This window comes from Cherax quadricarinatus, chromosome 33, assembly GCF_038502225.1.
Source record: "Cherax quadricarinatus isolate ZL_2023a chromosome 33, ASM3850222v1, whole genome shotgun sequence".
NCBI classification, from domain to species: Eukaryota; Metazoa; Arthropoda; class Malacostraca; order Decapoda; family Parastacidae; genus Cherax; species Cherax quadricarinatus.
The window spans coordinates 10,907,712-10,926,458 of NC_091324.1; the positions used below are offsets into that span (position 1 = coordinate 10,907,712).

At 39.0% G+C, this 18,747-nt stretch overlaps 1 protein-coding gene across 5 annotated transcripts in view; it reads left to right on the forward strand.

Annotated features, from left to right (window-relative positions):
- Positions 1-17,885, forward strand: part of LOC128694035 (forkhead box protein E4) — a 258,511-nt gene extending 240,626 nt beyond the window's left edge. For all 5 annotated transcript variants that reach the window (XM_053784029.2, XM_053784031.2, XM_053784027.2 and 2 more), the window contains exons 8-12: positions 5,143-5,254; positions 5,745-5,835; positions 8,538-8,765; positions 13,479-13,606; positions 14,295-17,885. In XM_053784029.2, coding sequence (XP_053640004.1) covers positions 5,143-5,254; positions 5,745-5,835; positions 8,538-8,765; positions 13,479-13,603 — 556 coding nt within the window. In that variant the 3' untranslated portion in view covers positions 13,604-13,606; positions 14,295-17,885. The remainder of the gene's footprint in view (positions 1-5,142; positions 5,255-5,744; positions 5,836-8,537; positions 8,766-13,478; positions 13,607-14,294) is intronic.
- The last annotated feature ends 862 nt before the right edge of the window (positions 17,886-18,747 follow it).

An 18,747-nucleotide genomic window follows, 5' to 3' on the forward strand; every position in this document is an offset into this window, starting at 1 on the left:
CTTGTAGCTCTACTGTGTATTCGAAGCTTAAAACCACATGGTCACTGGCCCCAAGGGGTCTTTCGTATGTGATGTCCTCGATATCTGCACTACTCAAGGTGAATACTAAGTCCAGCCTTGCTGGTTCATCCTCTCCTCTCTCTCTTGTAGTGTCCCTTACGTGTTGGCACATGAAGTTTTCCAGTACCACCTCCATCATCTTAGCCCTCCATGTATCTTGGCCCCCATGTGGGTCCAAGTTCTCCCAATCGATCTCCTTGTGGTTAAAGTCCACCATCATCAGGAGCTTTGCCCTGCATGCATGAGCTCTTCTGGCCACTATCAACCATCGCTCTATTGCTCTCGTCGTACTCTTGCCTTGGCCTCCTGCTGTTCTGTGGTGGGTTATACATCACTGCTATTACCACCTTGGGACCTCCAGAGTGAAGTGTTCCCGCTATGTAATCACTTTCTTCTCCGCTGTCTCCTCTCTCCAGCTCATCAAAATTCCAGCGATTTTTGATCAGCAACGCCACTCCTCCACCCCCCCTGTTCCCTCTGTCTTTCCTCAGGATTTGGTATCCCGTTGGAAAGATATCATCTGTTATCATACCTGTAAGCTTGGTTTCTGTGAGAGCTATGATGTCCGGTGATGCTTCTTTGACTCTTTCATGCCACTCCTCCCACTTATTTGTTATTCCATCAGCGTTTGTGTACCATACCTTCAGTTTCCTTTCCAACACTGTGGTTTGGGGGGCCTGTGAGGGTGGGAGACCTGGTGGCATACTGTGGGATTCTATAGCTCGGTGTTGGGTGGAGGCTGTGGGTATGGATTGTAGTGTGTGTTGGGATGGTGTGATAGGTTGTATGGTTCTGAGAATAGTTGTGTGTGTGCTTGCCCTTGCTGTTCTGTTCTGCTCTGACTGACCTCTGCTGGTTCCATCCTTGTCTCTTTTCCTAACTCCTTTCGCTTTTTTGTCCTCTCCCTCAGCTGCTGTCGTTCTGATTTTGTTCTGTCTCTGTCTAGGAACACCCTCTTGTACTCTTCCGAGTATTTCAATCGTGGTTTCTCTTGGAGGATCCTGTTCTGCACTGTTTCCATCCTGAGAATCAGCTTGATTGGTCGGTTTCTCCCCTTCGAGTATCCCCCTATTCTCTGAAAATTTACAATCTCGTCCATCTCTTCACCTATTTCCGTGATGATTTTCTCAATCTCCTTTCTTTCTTCCTGCTTCCTTTCAGTGTGTGTCCTTTCCTCTCTCTCCTGAAGCCCATGGATAAACACTGATTTTGCCCTTTCTTCCTCCCATTGCATCACCCTCTGTGACTCTGGATCCTGCCTGTATGTGGTCAGTTTCTCCCTTGATTTTTCCAGTGGCTCTTGATAGCCTGGTTGTGCCTCAGCATTCGACCTATCACCCTTTCCATCTGCAACCAGCTGTTCTTCCCTTTCACTCCTTGGTCCTCCTTGGCAGGCTGATATGACCTTAGCATAATTCATAATTCCTTCCTGTTCAGCCTCGCATCTTCATATGCTGTCTTCTCTGGTCACTGCCCCTGTAACTCGCTTCAGCCTATTTATCTCAACTTCTAGGACCCTTATCTTGGCTACTGCAGTTTCGACTTGTGCCTCCCAATTCTTTGTCTCCTTCTCCAAATACTTTTCCAATTTCACAGAGAGCTCTTTCTCCACTTTTTCAGAAAGCTCTCCTAATTTTCTCTCCCACTCTTGTTCCATCCTTTTCCACTGCTCCTCCATCCACTCCTCCCTACCAGAACCATTCTCATCTGATCCTTGGTTCCTGCGAGTCCCCACCATTTTTTTTGTGTGTGTGTGTGTATGTGTGTGTATGTGTGTGTATGTGTGTGTATGTGTGTGTATGTGTGTGTATGTGTGTGTATGTGTGTGTATGTGTATGTGTGTGTATGTGTGTGTGTGTGTGTGTGTGTGTGTGTGTGTGTGTGTGTGTGTGTGTGTGTGTGTGTGTGTGTGTGTGTGTGTGTGTGTGTGTGTGTGTTGTGCCGAAAAAGTAAAACTTGCGATTTTGGCTTAAATAGCAAGGCTCTTCTTGCCGAATAAGACAAGCGAAAATTTGTGTATGAAATAATTTCGCAAAAAATCTTTCTGAACCTAACGAAAAAAAAAAATATTTCATAGTGTTTGTTTAATATTAAATTATTGTAAACTTATTTAAAATATATTTAGTTGGATTAGGCCAAATTAAACTGCGCTTGTTATAATAAGGTTAGGTAAGTTTCCTAAGGTACTTTTGGTACAAAAGCATTAATTTTTATATTAACATAAATGAAAAAATATACATACCTTAAATGTAAAACAAATTTTTTTTTAGAAAGGATTTAATTTTAAATGAGTTCTTGCTAACTGACCAGTTTTACCTATTCGACACGACAATAATATATGTATATATATATATATATATATATATATATATATATATATATATATATATATATATATATATATATATATATATATATATATATATATATATATATATATATATATATATATATATATATATATATATATGCAAAACAACCAATGAGAAGTCACGAAAGCTCTTGGAATTTCGCTACTATTTCACAGTAGTTGTTTTGCATATTTTGATATCACCTGTTTACTGTAATCTTATTGTGATCTTTATATATATATATATATATATATATATATATATATATATATATATATATATATATATATATATATATATATATATATATTAGCCTAACCCAACTAAATATATTTTAAATATGTTTACAGTAATTTAATACTAAACAAACACAATGAAATATATTTTTTTCGTTAAGTTCAAAACGATTTCTGCGAAATTATTGCATACACAAATTTTCACTTCTCCTATATGGCAAAATGAGCGTTACTATTTAAGCCAAAATCGCAAGTTCTGCCTATTCGGCACGACATATATATATATATATATATATATATATATGTGTGTGTGTGTGTGTGTGTGTGTGTGTGTGTGTGTGTGTGTGTGTGTGTGTTAGTTACCATTTTGTCCTAGGCACATGTCGATTAGACACTAGGCCTGTTGTATATGAGTACGTGTGTGTGTGTGTGTGTGTGTGTGTGTGTGTGTGTGTGTGTGTGTGTGTGTGTGTGTGTGTGTGTGTGTGTGTGTGTGTGTGTGTGTGTGTGTGTGTGTGTGTGTGCGCAAAACAACCACGGGGGAGCAGAATGATAGCTCTATCACGATAGCGCTATCATTCTACTCCCCCCATGGTTGTTTTGCATCTTGTAGGTGAAATTTCTTAATTTTGGTCCAAACACAAAAAATCTTTATATGAATGTCAATTAATAAAATTATGTATAATTCTGTAAAAGAATTTTTTGGAATTTTTTAACTTTTAAGGTAGTTCGGCTCATACAGGATATATATATATATATATATATATATATATATATATATATATATATATATATATATATATATATATATATATATATATATATCAAGAAGTCGGCCGTCTCCCACCGAGGCAGGGTGACCCAAAGAGAAAGAAAATCCCCAAAAAGAAAATACTTTCATCATCATTCAACACTTTCACCTCACTCACACATAATCACTGTTATTGCAGAGGTGCCCAGAATACAACAGTTTAGAAGTATATACGTATAAAAATACACAATATATCTCTACAAACTGCCAATATCCCAAACCCCTCCTTTAGAGTGCAGGCATTATACTTCCCATTTCCAGGACTCAAGTCCGGTTATATAAAATACCGGTTTCCCTGAATCCCTTCACTAAATATTGCCCTGCTCACACTCCAACAGCTCGTCAGGTCCCAAAAACCATTCGTCTCCATTCACTCCTATCTAACAAGCTCATACAGGCTTGCTGAAAGTCCAAGCCCCTCGCCCACAAAACCTCCTTTACCCCCTCTCTCCAACCTTTTCGAGGACGACCCCCTACCCTGCCTTCCTTCCCCTACAGATTTATACGCTCTCCATGTCATTCTACTTTGATCCATTCTGTCTAAATGACCAAACCATCTCAACAACCCCTTTTCAGCCCTCTGACTAATACTTTTATTAACTCCACACCTCCTCGTAATTTCCACACTTAGAATTCTCTGCATAATATTTACACTACACATTGCCCTTAGACAGGACATCTCCACTGCCTCCAACCGCCTCCTCGCTGCAGCATTTACAACCCAAGCTTCACACCCATATAAGAGTGGTGGTATCACTATATTTTCATACATTCCCTTCTTTTCCTCCATTGATATATATATATATATATATATATATATATATATATATATATATATATATATATATATATATATATATATATATATATATATATATATATATATATAGAGAGAGAGAGAGAGAGAGAGAGAGAGAGAGAGAGAGAGATTGTGTGTGAGTGACACCTATTTACATCGGGTAAAACTCAAAGGCACACTTACAAAACTCAGGGGGTTGATACAGCTGAACCCACACTGAAACCCACTTCGACACATACATAAACACGTGTAGCTTTATAAACACATTCATCCAACAATGTCCTCGAACTTACGTGTGCACGTGAATAAATAAACCTGTGCAACATGGTACACAAGTTGTAAAAAGAGTGGATAAGCCAGGCACACAAACACAGAAGAGCTGAGACTCGAACCCCGGAAAGACAACTCGGCGAGTATATACACATAGACATACATGCGCACATGTTGATCAGTGGTTAGTGCAGTCGATGACCAGCAACAACAGAAAAGGCAGTCTGTCCCTTTTGGGAATTAGCGCCATTTTCTGCCCCTTCTCACCTAGCCGTAAATAGGAACGTGGGCGTTAGTTAACTGTTGTAAATCACAGCCTGTGAGAACAAACAAAAGTGCAAATAATAAAGATGGGACACCGAATAATGGTCTGCTCGTCTAACTCCCAATAGAGAAACTCATTCCCAAAATACCTCAACGTTTAAGTAGCATCCAACCGATGAATAGACGTCTCCAATTTTAATATAGTGGAAATTTATAAAGTGCAATCTGGTAATGTGTTTCTCGCGAACAGCAGACCGAGGATCGAGCCTCCTTTAATCGAGCTTAATATTCGTATAATTTTAGCGTATCACGTTAATAATAATAATAATAATAACCATGATCTGGTTGCAGGAGCGGGAGCTGGGGGCTGAGTCAGATGCAGAGTAGCCAGTTAGGGGGCTACACTCAGAACCATCCTCGAAGCCATACTCCACACTCCTATGGCTACCCACAGATGAACCAGGTGAGCACCTCAAGTGAACCTCCTTATATTTGTCTAAATTGCTTTGAACACTGACAGGGAGCAATGACGGTCATTTCTTGTTATATATTAGTCAATGATACGTAGTAATGGCGCCGCTTTTGGCTGGGTATAATGTCAAGGAGAGGGAACTCTTAATTGTCGTGTTGGCGAGGACCAATGAAATTATATGCAGTGACTTTACCTAGGGATAAGAAAGACTGCAACAGGTAATGACATCACTTTTTGACAACTTTCAAGAGTGGAAGCAGTTGGTAACCGACTTTAACAATTAGTTACGCCAGTTCAGATTAATAAGCTTCAACCAGTAATGAAGTCAATTCATAGCAATGAAATCAATTCACTTTGAACAACAAGCGCAACCACTAATGAACTGTATTTGCAATTAGATCACCAGGTCAACGGCTATTCTTGCGGCGGTGTCAAAATAAAAACGCGACTTGTGTAATTTACATAGCACCTTTCTCCATAGTTGCAGGGGCAGATGCAATTGAGTGGTGGGTACCAGCAGCTAGGAGGATCCCTGGGCACCGCTGGGCTAGGGTCAGCACCGCTGCCCTCAGGTAAGCAGTAACCATCAGCAGTTTTAAGTTAGTGCAGTAAATGACTTCGTAAACGGATGCTTGATATCAAGAGTGGCGTTAGTACTGTTTAGTTAATCTTAATTGTATGCTAGTAATTTCACTGTACAGTATTTTGGTAATATTCTCTAAGCGTTGCTATATCCTTCCAGCATCTGTCAATATTTCTGATTAACGCAACTCCTACAATCAATATTTTTGAACCCCTTCCACATCCTTTCTTTCACGAAGCAGTTCGAATCTTGTCCACACGCCTTAATTAACTGGATGGATGCTACTCAGGAGGAAGATGGCAGCTAAGAAAACGGCACAGCTAGCAATGTTAGGAAAGGAAAGTGTCGCTAATGTTTACAGGTTTGTCGCCTCAACAGTAAAAGTTTCCTCTGAGAAATTGGTAACTGCTCTGGTTCAGGATGTCCTCACTTGGAAAATGATGATCCACAACCACCTGAAGCACTTTCAGCAAATTCCAATTAATCTCATCCCTTCAAATATCATAAACACAATAAAAGAAAAAAACAACAACACTATTCCGTGTGTTCCAAAAGAAGCCCGTCCATAAGTAGAGGGAAAATTTACAACCTCCTGAAGCAAGCCGATGAAGACTCCACTATCCTAGATGTTCCTAACATTATCAAACCATAGTCCAACTCGTTAATGTTTGGTAATGTCTGCTGAGCCGTGCCGTTAAAGACGGCAAATTGCTAGCCTTGTCGGTCATCAAATCATTAAAAGGATCCCAGAGCTGTCTTGATTCGCCTTCCCCATCAACACAAAAGAAAACAAAAGACAGCCCCAACAGTCGTTCCACTGATAGTGAGAAAATCAGAGACTAGGTGAGGAGAAAAATGAAGGTAACACAGTTGACAGTTGGGGTTATCAGAATGATCGCCAGCGAAGATGCACTCGTTCCCCGAGACGCTGACACTGTCCAAGCACTGAGAGGAAACACTGCAGACACCGGCGTCTACATGATACCAAGTGGAGGTTGTGATAAGGTTTGCGTACGTGAAACTTCTAGGGGATATGAAGACAAGGATCAACGAATACAGAAGTGTCTGCCAGAGAGATGACACGAATAATCCTTGTATTATTCACTGCAACAGAGAACCATCTGTTAATTTCTTTTCCGGAACACTAGCTAGCAATGAAGCAAACAGACGGAACCGACTGTGCTTTAAATTTGCTGTCATTGCCACGACTAGCACTATCACAAAAAATCATGTTCATCCCTAATTTCAGAAACAAAAAATCATGTTCATCCCTAATTTCAGAAACAATGTCCAACCTTCTTCTTACCAGTTATGACACTGATATTACATATGACTATAAGGAGAAGTAATGAAGTCGGCTTACTAGACCATGCAATTTTAAACTTAAAGTTTCAACCCATCTCAAGACCTCACATCATATATGCTCTTCTTACCCATCTTATGAGATTTGATAAAAGTTCCTGCTGGACGAAACGTCTTCTCAATAAAATGCAATAAATCCAAGAGTTAGAAAACCGAGTAGTAGATGGATGACACTTAAGCATCACTTGGTAATCTTTATTGTGGAAACGTTTCGCCAACCAGTGGCTATATAAGTACTTACCAATACAAGGAAAATATAAAATATAAAGATGTGAAGTAGTTTGAGATAATCAGTTCCTCAGCTTGGAGATAACGTGTTCAGTTCATCAGTCTTAAAAAAAGTACGCCATATGCACACTGAAAACAGGTGAAGTAAAGTAGATGGAGGCTGCATCACAGGATCCACAAGTGGAAGTCAGTCATACCAATAGGTTAGATAAGAACTGGAGATGTACAATGGAGACACTACTCAGATCAGTCGTGCTGTTACGTCTGGAATATTATTTGGTGTTGACGGCTCTGCTCACGGTGGAAGCGATACTGGAGTTGGAAAATGTAGAGATCGTTCACTACCCGCACAGAGTCGATTAAGCATTAAAACTACTAGGAATGCGTCAAAGTATTAGATGGAATGCACTGGACTGCATTATATATATATTGGAATGTATTATATATTCACAATAAACACTTGAGAGCCTGGTCCTAAATTTACACATAACCATAACACCGCACTGAGGGTGTACAAAACAGACCCAGGGGAAAAATAAGGGCCTAATAGGCACATTAAGAGGATGCTGTGCCAACATCCGAGGCCCATGCAGTAGATATCAGAAATATTGCCTGTAAAAGTGTATTAGTTTTCAAGATGAATCTGAATCACTATCTCTGCCAAATACTAGATAAACCAGGCTGTGATGATAATGTGGGCCAACATGTCACCAATAGCAACAGCTCGATTCAGCATGCAATTAGCAGACAAACCAAGCTCCAGGCCAGTGAGAGGAAAAATCCTCGAAATTGATCATACGTATAGCATAGTTTACAATATTAATTAATAGTGTCCCGTAGCACGGTTGGTAGCGCACTCAGCTCACGCACTGAGGTCCGTGGTTCGACCCCTCGGTACGGGTGGAAACAGCGCGTGTTTCCTTAAGACATTTGCTGTCCCTGCTCACTTAGCAGTAAATAGGTACCTAGGTATTAGCCGACTGGTGTGGGTCACATCCTGGGGACAAAATTAACCTTTCTTTATAGATATCATTGATGTCAGCTAGGTCTATATTTGTTGTATCATGTACCTGTAGAAATAAACTGATTTTTCTTCCTCAGGAGCGCTCGGGTCAGGTCTTCCCAGTCATTTGGGAGGAGGCATCCTGGGTGGTTCTTCGCCCTCCATATCCTCCCCTGGCAGCACTCCCGGCACCCTAGGTTCAGCTCCTCCCCTATGGACCTCAGGATCAGGGTCTAGCCTCTCCTCAGGGCTTGGTGCGGGTGGATTCCTAGGGTCTAGTAGCAGTCTGGGGTCCCCTTCCGCAGCGCCCCTCCAACCCTCCTTTGGTAAGTTAAACTTGGATATAAAAAAAATTACTCAAAAGACCTCACAGAGAAAGAACGGGTCCCCAACATACATATATACAGACACAAACACAGTCTAGAGACTACAAACCTCACTCAAGGAAAAGGACCTTGGGGTGAGTATAACACCGGGCACATCTCCTGAGGCGCACATTAACCAAATAACTGCTGCAACATATGGGCACCTAGCAAACCTAAGAATAGCATTCCGACATCTCAATAAGGAATAGTTAAGGACCTTGTACACTGTGTACGTCAGGCCTACATTGGAGTATGTAATATCAGTTTGGAACCCACACCAAGCCAACCACGTACAAAAATCAGAGAAAGTGCAAAGGTTTGCAACAAGACTAGTCCCGGAGCTAAGGGGCAGGTCCTACGAGGAGAGGTTAAGGGAAAATTTGTGTATGCAATAATTTCGCAAAAATCATTCTGAATCTAATGAAACAAAACATATTTCATTGTGTTTGTTTATTATTAAATTATTGTAAACTTATCTAAAATATATTTAGTTGGATTAGCCTAAATTAAATTGCGCTTGTTATAATAAAGTTTTTCTAAGGTTCTTCTGGTATAAAATTATTAATTTTTACATTAACATAAATGAAAAAAATCTTTAAACGTATAAGAGAAAATTTTAGAAAGGACTTAATTTTAAATGAGTTCTTGCTAATATATATATATATATATATATATATATATATATATATATATATATATATATATATATATATATATATATATATATATATATATATATATATATATATATTAATACATCGGCCGTTTCCCACCAAGGCAGGGTGGCCCGAAAAAAAAATTTCATCATTCACTCCATCTTTATCTTGCCAGAGGCACACTTGCTGGAAGTCCAAGCCCTTCGCACACAAAACCTCCTTTACCCCCTCCCTTGAACCTTTCCTAAGCCGACCCCTACCCCACCTTTCCTCCACTAAAGATTTATACACTCTCGAAGTCATTCCATTCTCTCTACATATCCAAACCATCTCAATAACCCCTCCTCAGCCCTCTGGATAATAGTTTTGGTAATCCCACACTTCCTAATCTCCAAACTACGGATTCTCTGCATTATATTCACACCACAAATTGCCCTCACACACACACACACACACACACACACATATATATATATATATATATATATATATATATATATATATATATATATATATATATATATATATATATATATATTAAATCACGAAACAAGTGATTTTGAATCATTAACAGAACTGCAGCTGGCCAGGACTCGATCCTGCATTCCCATGCCCAGCCCTGTGAGAACTGAACAAAGTATGCGTCCCTCTATCCACTGGACCAACAATCCTTAAACACCAAACGCTCAGCAGTACTGAGCGTGTTTTCCCTGGTGCAAGGACATACGTGATCCATGGTTATTTGCATGCCCATAATCCTACTGCTCCTCTGTGCAGCTTGCATTTTGTCTCTGATTGGGGCACATATTTTAATGGTTTGCCCTGAATTTGGACACCCAATCATCTGACAAAAGATGTCTACCAACAATGCCTGCTGAGTAATTAAAATCAACACAAAACTTCTACTTCCACCATGACAAATTTGAAGCTACTGTAACCATCGAACTTATGACAAAGCGAGTACAGTGACTAAAGTCTACCTAAGCGCGCTGTTACATCTCACTCACCCCACTTCCTCTTCCCATTGTGGCCCTTCTCATCACCTTCCCTTCTCCATCCCCTACCCTTATATCTTCCTGGCCTCCAGCTGTCTCACTTTTCTCCTCTCTTATCTCCACTTTTCCCTCCTTCTCTCCAAATACCTCTTTTAAAATATTTTGCTTTCTCTAATTCTGTCTTGTACATAAATTTTTATCGCATTAATTATATATATATATATATATATATATATATATATATATATATATATATATATATATATATATATATATATCATTATACAAAGCATTTCTTTTCAGCTGGAATTTGGTAACGATGTAGCAATCTTATTTTCTAAAAGATTAATAATTTGTATTATTTCTCAGTTAAATTTAGGTGGTATGCAGCAATATCACCCACACGGATTTAGCGCTTTCACGTAAAGTATAATGTAATCCAACCCCCCCCCCCCCCTCTTATTGATTTGCTCTGTATAATACAGTGTGTTATTTACAAACTTAGTTCACTGGAGTATAATAACGTTTGCATTATACCAGACATATTTCAGTAATATAATATGGACAAATAAAATATGAAATGCTGAGTTCTGGAAGAGTTCTTACAAGTAATCGATAACTGTTTCCATATTATCAGGGATTTAACAACAGACTGTGATAAGACCTTACAAGTGCTAATTTTTCAACCTTCACCACGGAGAGTGGACGGTCCTTGGTAAATGAACAAACTTTCACAGAAGAATAATGATAAATAAGTAGGAGTAATATCTAAAGACTTTTATGAGATTAAAAAAAAAGTATACCTGGAGGGTGTTCCAAAGGGTCAACGCCTCCGTGGCCCGGTCCATTAGTGAATTATTATTAAAATCAAAAAGAGGTCCATAAGTGAAGATAAATGTGTCCCAAAAGAATGTAAGGATGAGTTTAGTGTATATCTGGCAAATATACTGGAAGCCTAAAGTATTTGCTTCAGGAACACTATCTGGCATTTTGTTCACTCAACTATAACCCTTTTAGCTGAATGGAACTCATGGTCGATTCCCAGACAGGATAAGCCAAGTATCGTCTGCTGCTCTTGTTCGCCTAATAGTAAATAGGTACTTGTTAGTCAACTGTTATGAATCATTCTGGGATGGGTGGCAGTGGCATACTATAGGCAGAGCTGGGTTCTAAATTAAGTTAAAGCAACTTATAGGGGAATAAGTTTACTGAATATACCAAATAAAGTGTATGGTAGGGTTATTATTGAAAGAATTAGAGGCAAGACAAAAAACAAGATTGCAGATGAGCAAGGAGGCTTTAGAATTGGTAGGGAATGTGCAGATCAAGTGTTTACAATAAAGAATATATATATGAACAGTATTTAAATAATGGTAGGGAAGTTTTCATTGCATTTATGGATTTAGAAAAGGCTTGTGATAGAGTGGGTTGGGAAGGAATGTGGCAGATGTTGCAAGTGTATGGAATAAGTAGTAAGTTACCAAATCCGGTAAAAAATTTTTATGAGGATAGTGAGGCTCAGGTTAGGGTGTGTAGGAGAGAGGGAGATTACTTCCCAGTGAAAGTAGGCCTTAGACAGGGATGTGTAATGTCACCACGGTTGCTTAACATATTTATAAATGGGGTTGTAAAAGAAGTTAATGCTATGGTGTTGGGAAGAGGGGTGGGATTAAATTATGGGGAATCAAATACAAAATGGGACTTGAAACAGTTACTTTTTATTGATGATACTCTGCTTTTGGGGGATTCTAAAGAAAAGTTGCAAAGGCTAGTGGACAAGTTTGGGAGGGTGTGTAAAGGAAGAAAGTTGAAAGTGAACAGAGATAAAACCAAAGTGATGAAGGTATCAAACGATTTAGAAAAAGAAAAATTGGATATCACATTGGAGGGAGGGAATATGGAAGAAGTGAATGTTTTCAGATATTGGGAGTTGACCTGTCAGTGGATGGGTTTATGAAGGATGAAGTTAACCATAGAGGTGACGAGGAGAAAAAAGTGAATTTTATCCATGGAAGCAAAGAGAGGAATGTATTAGAGTATAGCTATACCAACGCACTTATATGGGTGGTGAATACTGCAACAAGGAAAAAGGCTGGAGGAAGTGGGGATGTCATGTCTGAGGGCAATGTGTGGTGTGAATATAATGCAGAGAATCCGTAGTTTAGAGATTAAGAGGTGAGGGATTACCAAAACTATTATCCAGAGGGCTGTAGAGGGGTTGTTGAGGTGGTTTAGTTATTTAGAATCTGAACAAAGTAGAATGTCTTGGAGAGCATATAAATCTGTAGGATAAGGAAGGCGGAGTAGGGGTTGTCCTCGAAAATGTTGGAGGGAGAGGGTAAAGGAGGTTTTGTGGGTGAGGGGCTTGGACTTCCAGCAAGCGCGCGTGAGCGTGTTAGATACGAGTGAATGGAGACGAATGGTTTTTGGGACCTGACGAGCTGTTGGAGTGTGAGCAGGGTAAGATTTTGTGAAGGGATTCAGGGAAACTGGTTACCCGGACTTGAGTCCTGGAAATGGGAAGTGCAACGCCTGCACTTTAGAGGGGTTTGGGATACTGGCAGTTTGGAGGGACGTCTAAGCTGTCGTATCTGAGCGCCTCTGCAAAGACTGTGATTATGTATGAGTGATGGTGAAAGTGTTGATTGATGATGAAAGTTTTTTCTTTCTTTTTGGGTTTTTCTTTCTTTTTAGGTCACTGCCTCGGTAAGAAACGGGCGACGTGTTAAAAAAAAAAGCAGTAAATTCAATTATGTTGATTTTTTTATTTTCACATTAATAACTACGGGTATATTTAGGTAGTGCGTTGGCAAACCAATTTGGTCCCCATGACCTTTACAAATCTCAAGTTCCTCTGTCTTGTATAAATTTTTACAAATACCTTCCGGGCCATAATGTGCAAGTTTTCCTCAATAACAAATGGGAAAAAACGCTACCACGGTGTCTATACTTGAATTCTTGTTTCTGAAGTTATTATATATATTACCTTTTTCAATTTGCGGCTGACAACACTTCATTCACAGGCGGCGGGGGTAGCGGTGGCTACGGTTCGGGTTTGAGCGCTAGTCGTCGTCAGGGAGAGACCGCCAACTCCTCGCAACTCACCTCCCTCTCCTACTACCCATACTGGCCAGACTCCAAGCTCTAACAGGTCTGTGAAACGTCCATCTCTATATGTAGCCCATCTTTCTAAGCAATGTCAGTATTCCACTTTGGTTGAAAATATTGGATGTGTAGTGTCATACAATGATGAAAACGTGATTACTTGACAGTTTACTTTACAGTCCATTCGATGGGTCTCCGTATTATGTTCCTGATCTAAAAGTTTTTATCGCCTTTGTACATTACTGTATTTATTGTCTTTATGGTAGATTATAATTAGTTAACGTTTGCTAATAGACGACAACCTAACTTAATCTAAATAACGTATATCGATTAATTAGTTTAAAATCATATGTAAGAAATCGATGCTGACTTTAAGAAGATGGATTACTGTATGTGTCCATGGTAACAGCTAATAATCTCCGCAGTGGAGCTGGACCATTAATACCCAGCTCTGGAGTGACATTAGTGACATCATGCTTTGGAGTGGTACTGGTGATACCCAGCTCTGGAGTGACACCCAACACCAGCAGTATTATTAGACCAACTCACTCTAGTTGCTTCTTAAACATGCTCATTCATAGGTGTTTTCTCCGTACCTGATACAAACTGCCTCATCCATAAGTGATACATTCATTTTCCTCCATGACTGATACATTAATGCTACAAGCTGTGTGGATGTATTATCGATGTTTCCCTCTTTCAAAAATTAATATAACTGTGTCTCAATATTTCAGATGATACGCCTAAGATGTACACTGTGGAGAACTGGAGGTGCCATGGAGTGTTTGTTCGACGACTACGAGAATGGGCAGAACCACATAACTACTATAAACAATTCATCCCACAAAAATGAGTTGACTGGTGAAGCAGGAGGTACCAAGTGGTCTGGTCAAGCTGGTGGCGGATGGATATGCCATGTGGCTTGATCAAACTGGTGATGATCTGACACTCCAGATGGTTTGATCAAGTTGCAGTGAACGCTCCTGGTGGTCAGGTCCATCTGGTGATGAACGTTCCAGGTGTTTTGGTCCATTTGGTGGTGAACGCTCCATGTAGTTTGGTCCAGCTGGTGGTGAACACTCCAGGTGGACTGGTCCAGCTATTCGTGAACACTCCAAGTGGTCTGGTCAGACGGACATAACAGCTACTCAGGCAATGATGGCTCCTGGGACACAGTTCCCCATCCTCACATGCTGGAGACTTCAGAACCTAATCCTTTGGCCCACGTAGTAAGCTTTCAGAACCTAGTGACCTCCACAATGACAAGAAAATAATACCATTACTATTATTTGATATCACATCTCGGAAACATTTTGCAGAAAACTGCAACCTGATGCAGTGCGTTTTGTCATATTTTACGTTTTCCTTAAAAGGGATTGATGACACCTCTCGGCAATTCAGTTACCTCTGAAAGCTAAGGTGTGAACGCGCCATTTTAGGCCCTGTCCATTAGGGCTAAATCTTTCCATCCTTGCAGTTTTAGTTTAGTTTTCTATGACACCAAAATATACAGAAATTACTCAAGAAGAGCCCGTGTTTAAATGAGACAAGTTCACCTTTTCGCCTTTCACGAAGGAAAGTAATTTCTGGTATGTTGGAGAAAGGTTTATGCGCAACACCAGCCCTCCCCAATAAAGATATTAGGAAGTCAGTGCAAACTTCTATGTGCATTTAAACTCTCTCAACATCAAACTATCATATTCAGGACTTGGCATATGTGTCGTGTGTAATAAAATTGTATAAAAGATATTTGTCCACTATGTCCAACTTATTTTAAATATGCCTTAAGTAAAGTGCCTTAACCTCAATGATTTCGTAGAAAACACCCGCTTAAGGGAGTAACCATGAAACACACACTTATGGTTCATCAGTGTCAATGAAAGTAACCCCTGATATGCTAAAAACAAATCCTTAAAAGTTTATTTGGGAAATGTCCAACTTGTGGAGTACTGTCACTGCAATATTTTGTAGTGGATTCTTCATGTCTTATGACACCAACAAAGGACATTATCTCACCCACCGTGCTGAATGTAAGGATCAACTTGAGATTCACCCTCGTCCTAAGGAAAACTTTTTAATATAGTTATGCAAATTTTTGGATAGGTTATGTCAACTTTGTTATTATTGTTTTATTATTATTATTATTATTATTTTAGTTTGCGTAAATTTAATATTACAGTTTACATAAATTTTAGCACAGTTAGACTAGGATGCTATGCCAGCTTTGGTGCAAAATAAAAAAAAAAGGGAATACCATTGATTTTCATAGTAACATTTCACTGTTTTTCTTGGATAAAGGGCGAATTCTTAAGAGATCAGAATGTAATCATTATTGTATCACAGGATATTGATATATACACCATGAGGTGTATTTCTCTCAGCATATATATACTGAGAGTTTACTTTAATCCTTATTTTAGGGATTAAAGTATTCTTGTTTGATGATGGAAAGGTTACCGTGCAGCCTTAATGACTCTCATATAGTCGATAGGCTTTAAAACCCATTAACTAATCAGCCACTGTTGTTATCCACTATATTAATGTGCCTTTCAGAAAATATTGTATTTAATTTTGTAATCGCCTTTATTCTGATATCCAGTGGCAAGATTTATAGCATATGATCAATGTTTTTTTAAATGAAAATTTCGTACATCAGACGATAGTTTCAGAGAAGGTTTAATGGCATTTAACATCTGCGCTAAGTCTTGTGAAACAAATATTTTTTGATGGTTGTTATACTACTGATGTCTTACTAAATCCTTAGAAGATTATGATGGGAAATTTGTAGCCATAAGCTAGCTAGGACAACAGATTCTTTATAGGTTATTACATATCACTGGGTAACATTATGCCAAGACGAATATAGGTCTGTGAAACACCAAAAACTCACAGGGAAATTTCCGCTACGGTATTTCAAGAAATACCAAACACCTCCGTTAGAGTAAACGAATTTTTAACTCGATAGTCTATTTTGAAAGTAGATGGTTATTCAGAACACTGCAATAGTTTTGATATCTGTAACTTAATTTCCGTCTTCTTTGTATGCAACATAATCATCAAAAGTTATTATTATCATGCAAAAAGTACTGTCAAATATGCAAGCTGTCACAGTAATTTATGATCATATTTGTCAGCAATGGATGCAGAGGTCGAGATTAGTTGTACATAGTTTATATTGTAAATTTCCTTCCTCCCAATGCTAGTTACATGCTTTGGTCTTTGTAACTTATACATGTGGCCTTTTTCTTCTTAAACCCGGATGAAACAGAAAGACGTTATCAATAAATAGAAAGGGTTTCATAATGTATAATTCAGATGAGTTGAAATGCCACGCGATTAAAATCTTTTGTATTTTATGATGGCCTAAGCAGTGAATAACGAAGTGTATGTCATGCTAAACAAATAAAAAAAAACAAAGAACTCAAGGGCAGCATTAAGCTTCACGTGTTTGTCATGCCATCCCGTGTGATGTTTATTTACATTCTCATGTTATCACCAATCATGTTTGTATTTACCCTGACATGCCATCACCTGCCATGTTTGTGTTTACCTTGTCATGCCATCACCTACCATATTTGTTTACCTTGTCATGCCATCATCTGTCATGTTTATGTTTATCCTTGTCATGCCATCGCCTGTCATGTTTGCTTACCTTACTGCGCCATGATGTCATATCTGTTTACCTTGCCATGCCATCACCTGTCATGTTTGTGTTTACCTTGTCATGTTACCACCTGTCATGTTTACATTGTCATACCTTCACTTGTCACGTTTGTTTTTGCCATATCAGGCCATGTCTCATGATGGTATTGTCATGCCATCATGTGAAGTGTTGTTTACATTGTCATACTATTGCATGTAATGTTTGTGTTTACAATAATATTCCCTCAACTGTAAAATGTGGTTTATAATGTCATGCCATGGCATGTGAGCATGTGACCAGAAGTGACAGTAGAGCATCATAACTTATCACACATTGTTTTATATCATACAGAGCCCTGCAACACGGTGGTAAACTGTGAAGCTCTTTACAATCAAGAAACACAGGGGTGGCCAAGGATTCCTTTGGTAGTCTTTATCACGTAGGGAGAGTGCCACGACTCCTGAAATATTTGTTGAAGGTGACAGATAGGTAGCTATATCTGTGTATATGTATATGATGACTCCATGTGTATGTAAACTGTTCGTCATCTGTGCCTTTATTTTATACGCTGGCCGTCCAAATGACCTCAGAGGGGTAAATGGCTTTGAAGCCTAATAGTTAACCCATTATTTGGAAAAGTACCTGGATGTATATATTCTATATAAAAGGCATTGCACATAAATAGTTTCATATCCTTAATCCTTAAATAAAAAAAACAAGTTTAAACAGAGCATCACTCTTGAGATTCTAGATGCAAGCACCTAATAACAATATTATTACAATGAAATTTGAATTCCCCATTCAAGCTGAGGTATGTCATGCATTACGTGTGGCGACCGATAAAAAGGTATTAAGTAAAAACTTTCAAATGTACGTTTTACAACGAATACTGATATATACCTGCATATTTCTATTTCTAAGACTGAAATATACAGATCTCTTTTCTACTTTTTTCTCTAGCTAGTTCTTCTCTTTATTACATGTTTCTTCCCATTTCCTCTGCATAACCTGTATGCATATATATTATATAACCAGGCAAAATACATACGCTATTCATGGATCTCCATGGATTTTGGTTTAACTATTAATCTATTCAGTACTTGAGTCGCAAAACTACATTCATAATTTCATATCCTTAACAGGTTCGTTTGTTTGTTTGTGTGTATGTGTGTGTGTGTGTGTGTGTGTGTGTGTGTGTGTGTGTGTGTGTGTGTGTGTGTGTGTGTGTGTGTGTGTGTGTGTGTGTGTGTGTGTGTGTGTGTGTGTGTGTACTCACCTAGTTGCATTCACCTAGTTGTGGTTGCAGGGGTCGAGTCACAGCTCCTGGCCCCGCCTCTTCACTGGTTGTTACTAGGTCACTCTTCCTGCTCCATGTGCTTTATTATACCTCTTCTTAAAGCTATGTATGGATTATGCCTCCACTACATCACTTCCCAGACTATTCCACTTCCTGACAAGTCTGTGGCTGAAGAAATACTGCCTAATATCCCTGTGACCCCTTGTTGCTTTGTCCCATCTCTGGAACATTCTGTCTCTGTCCACCT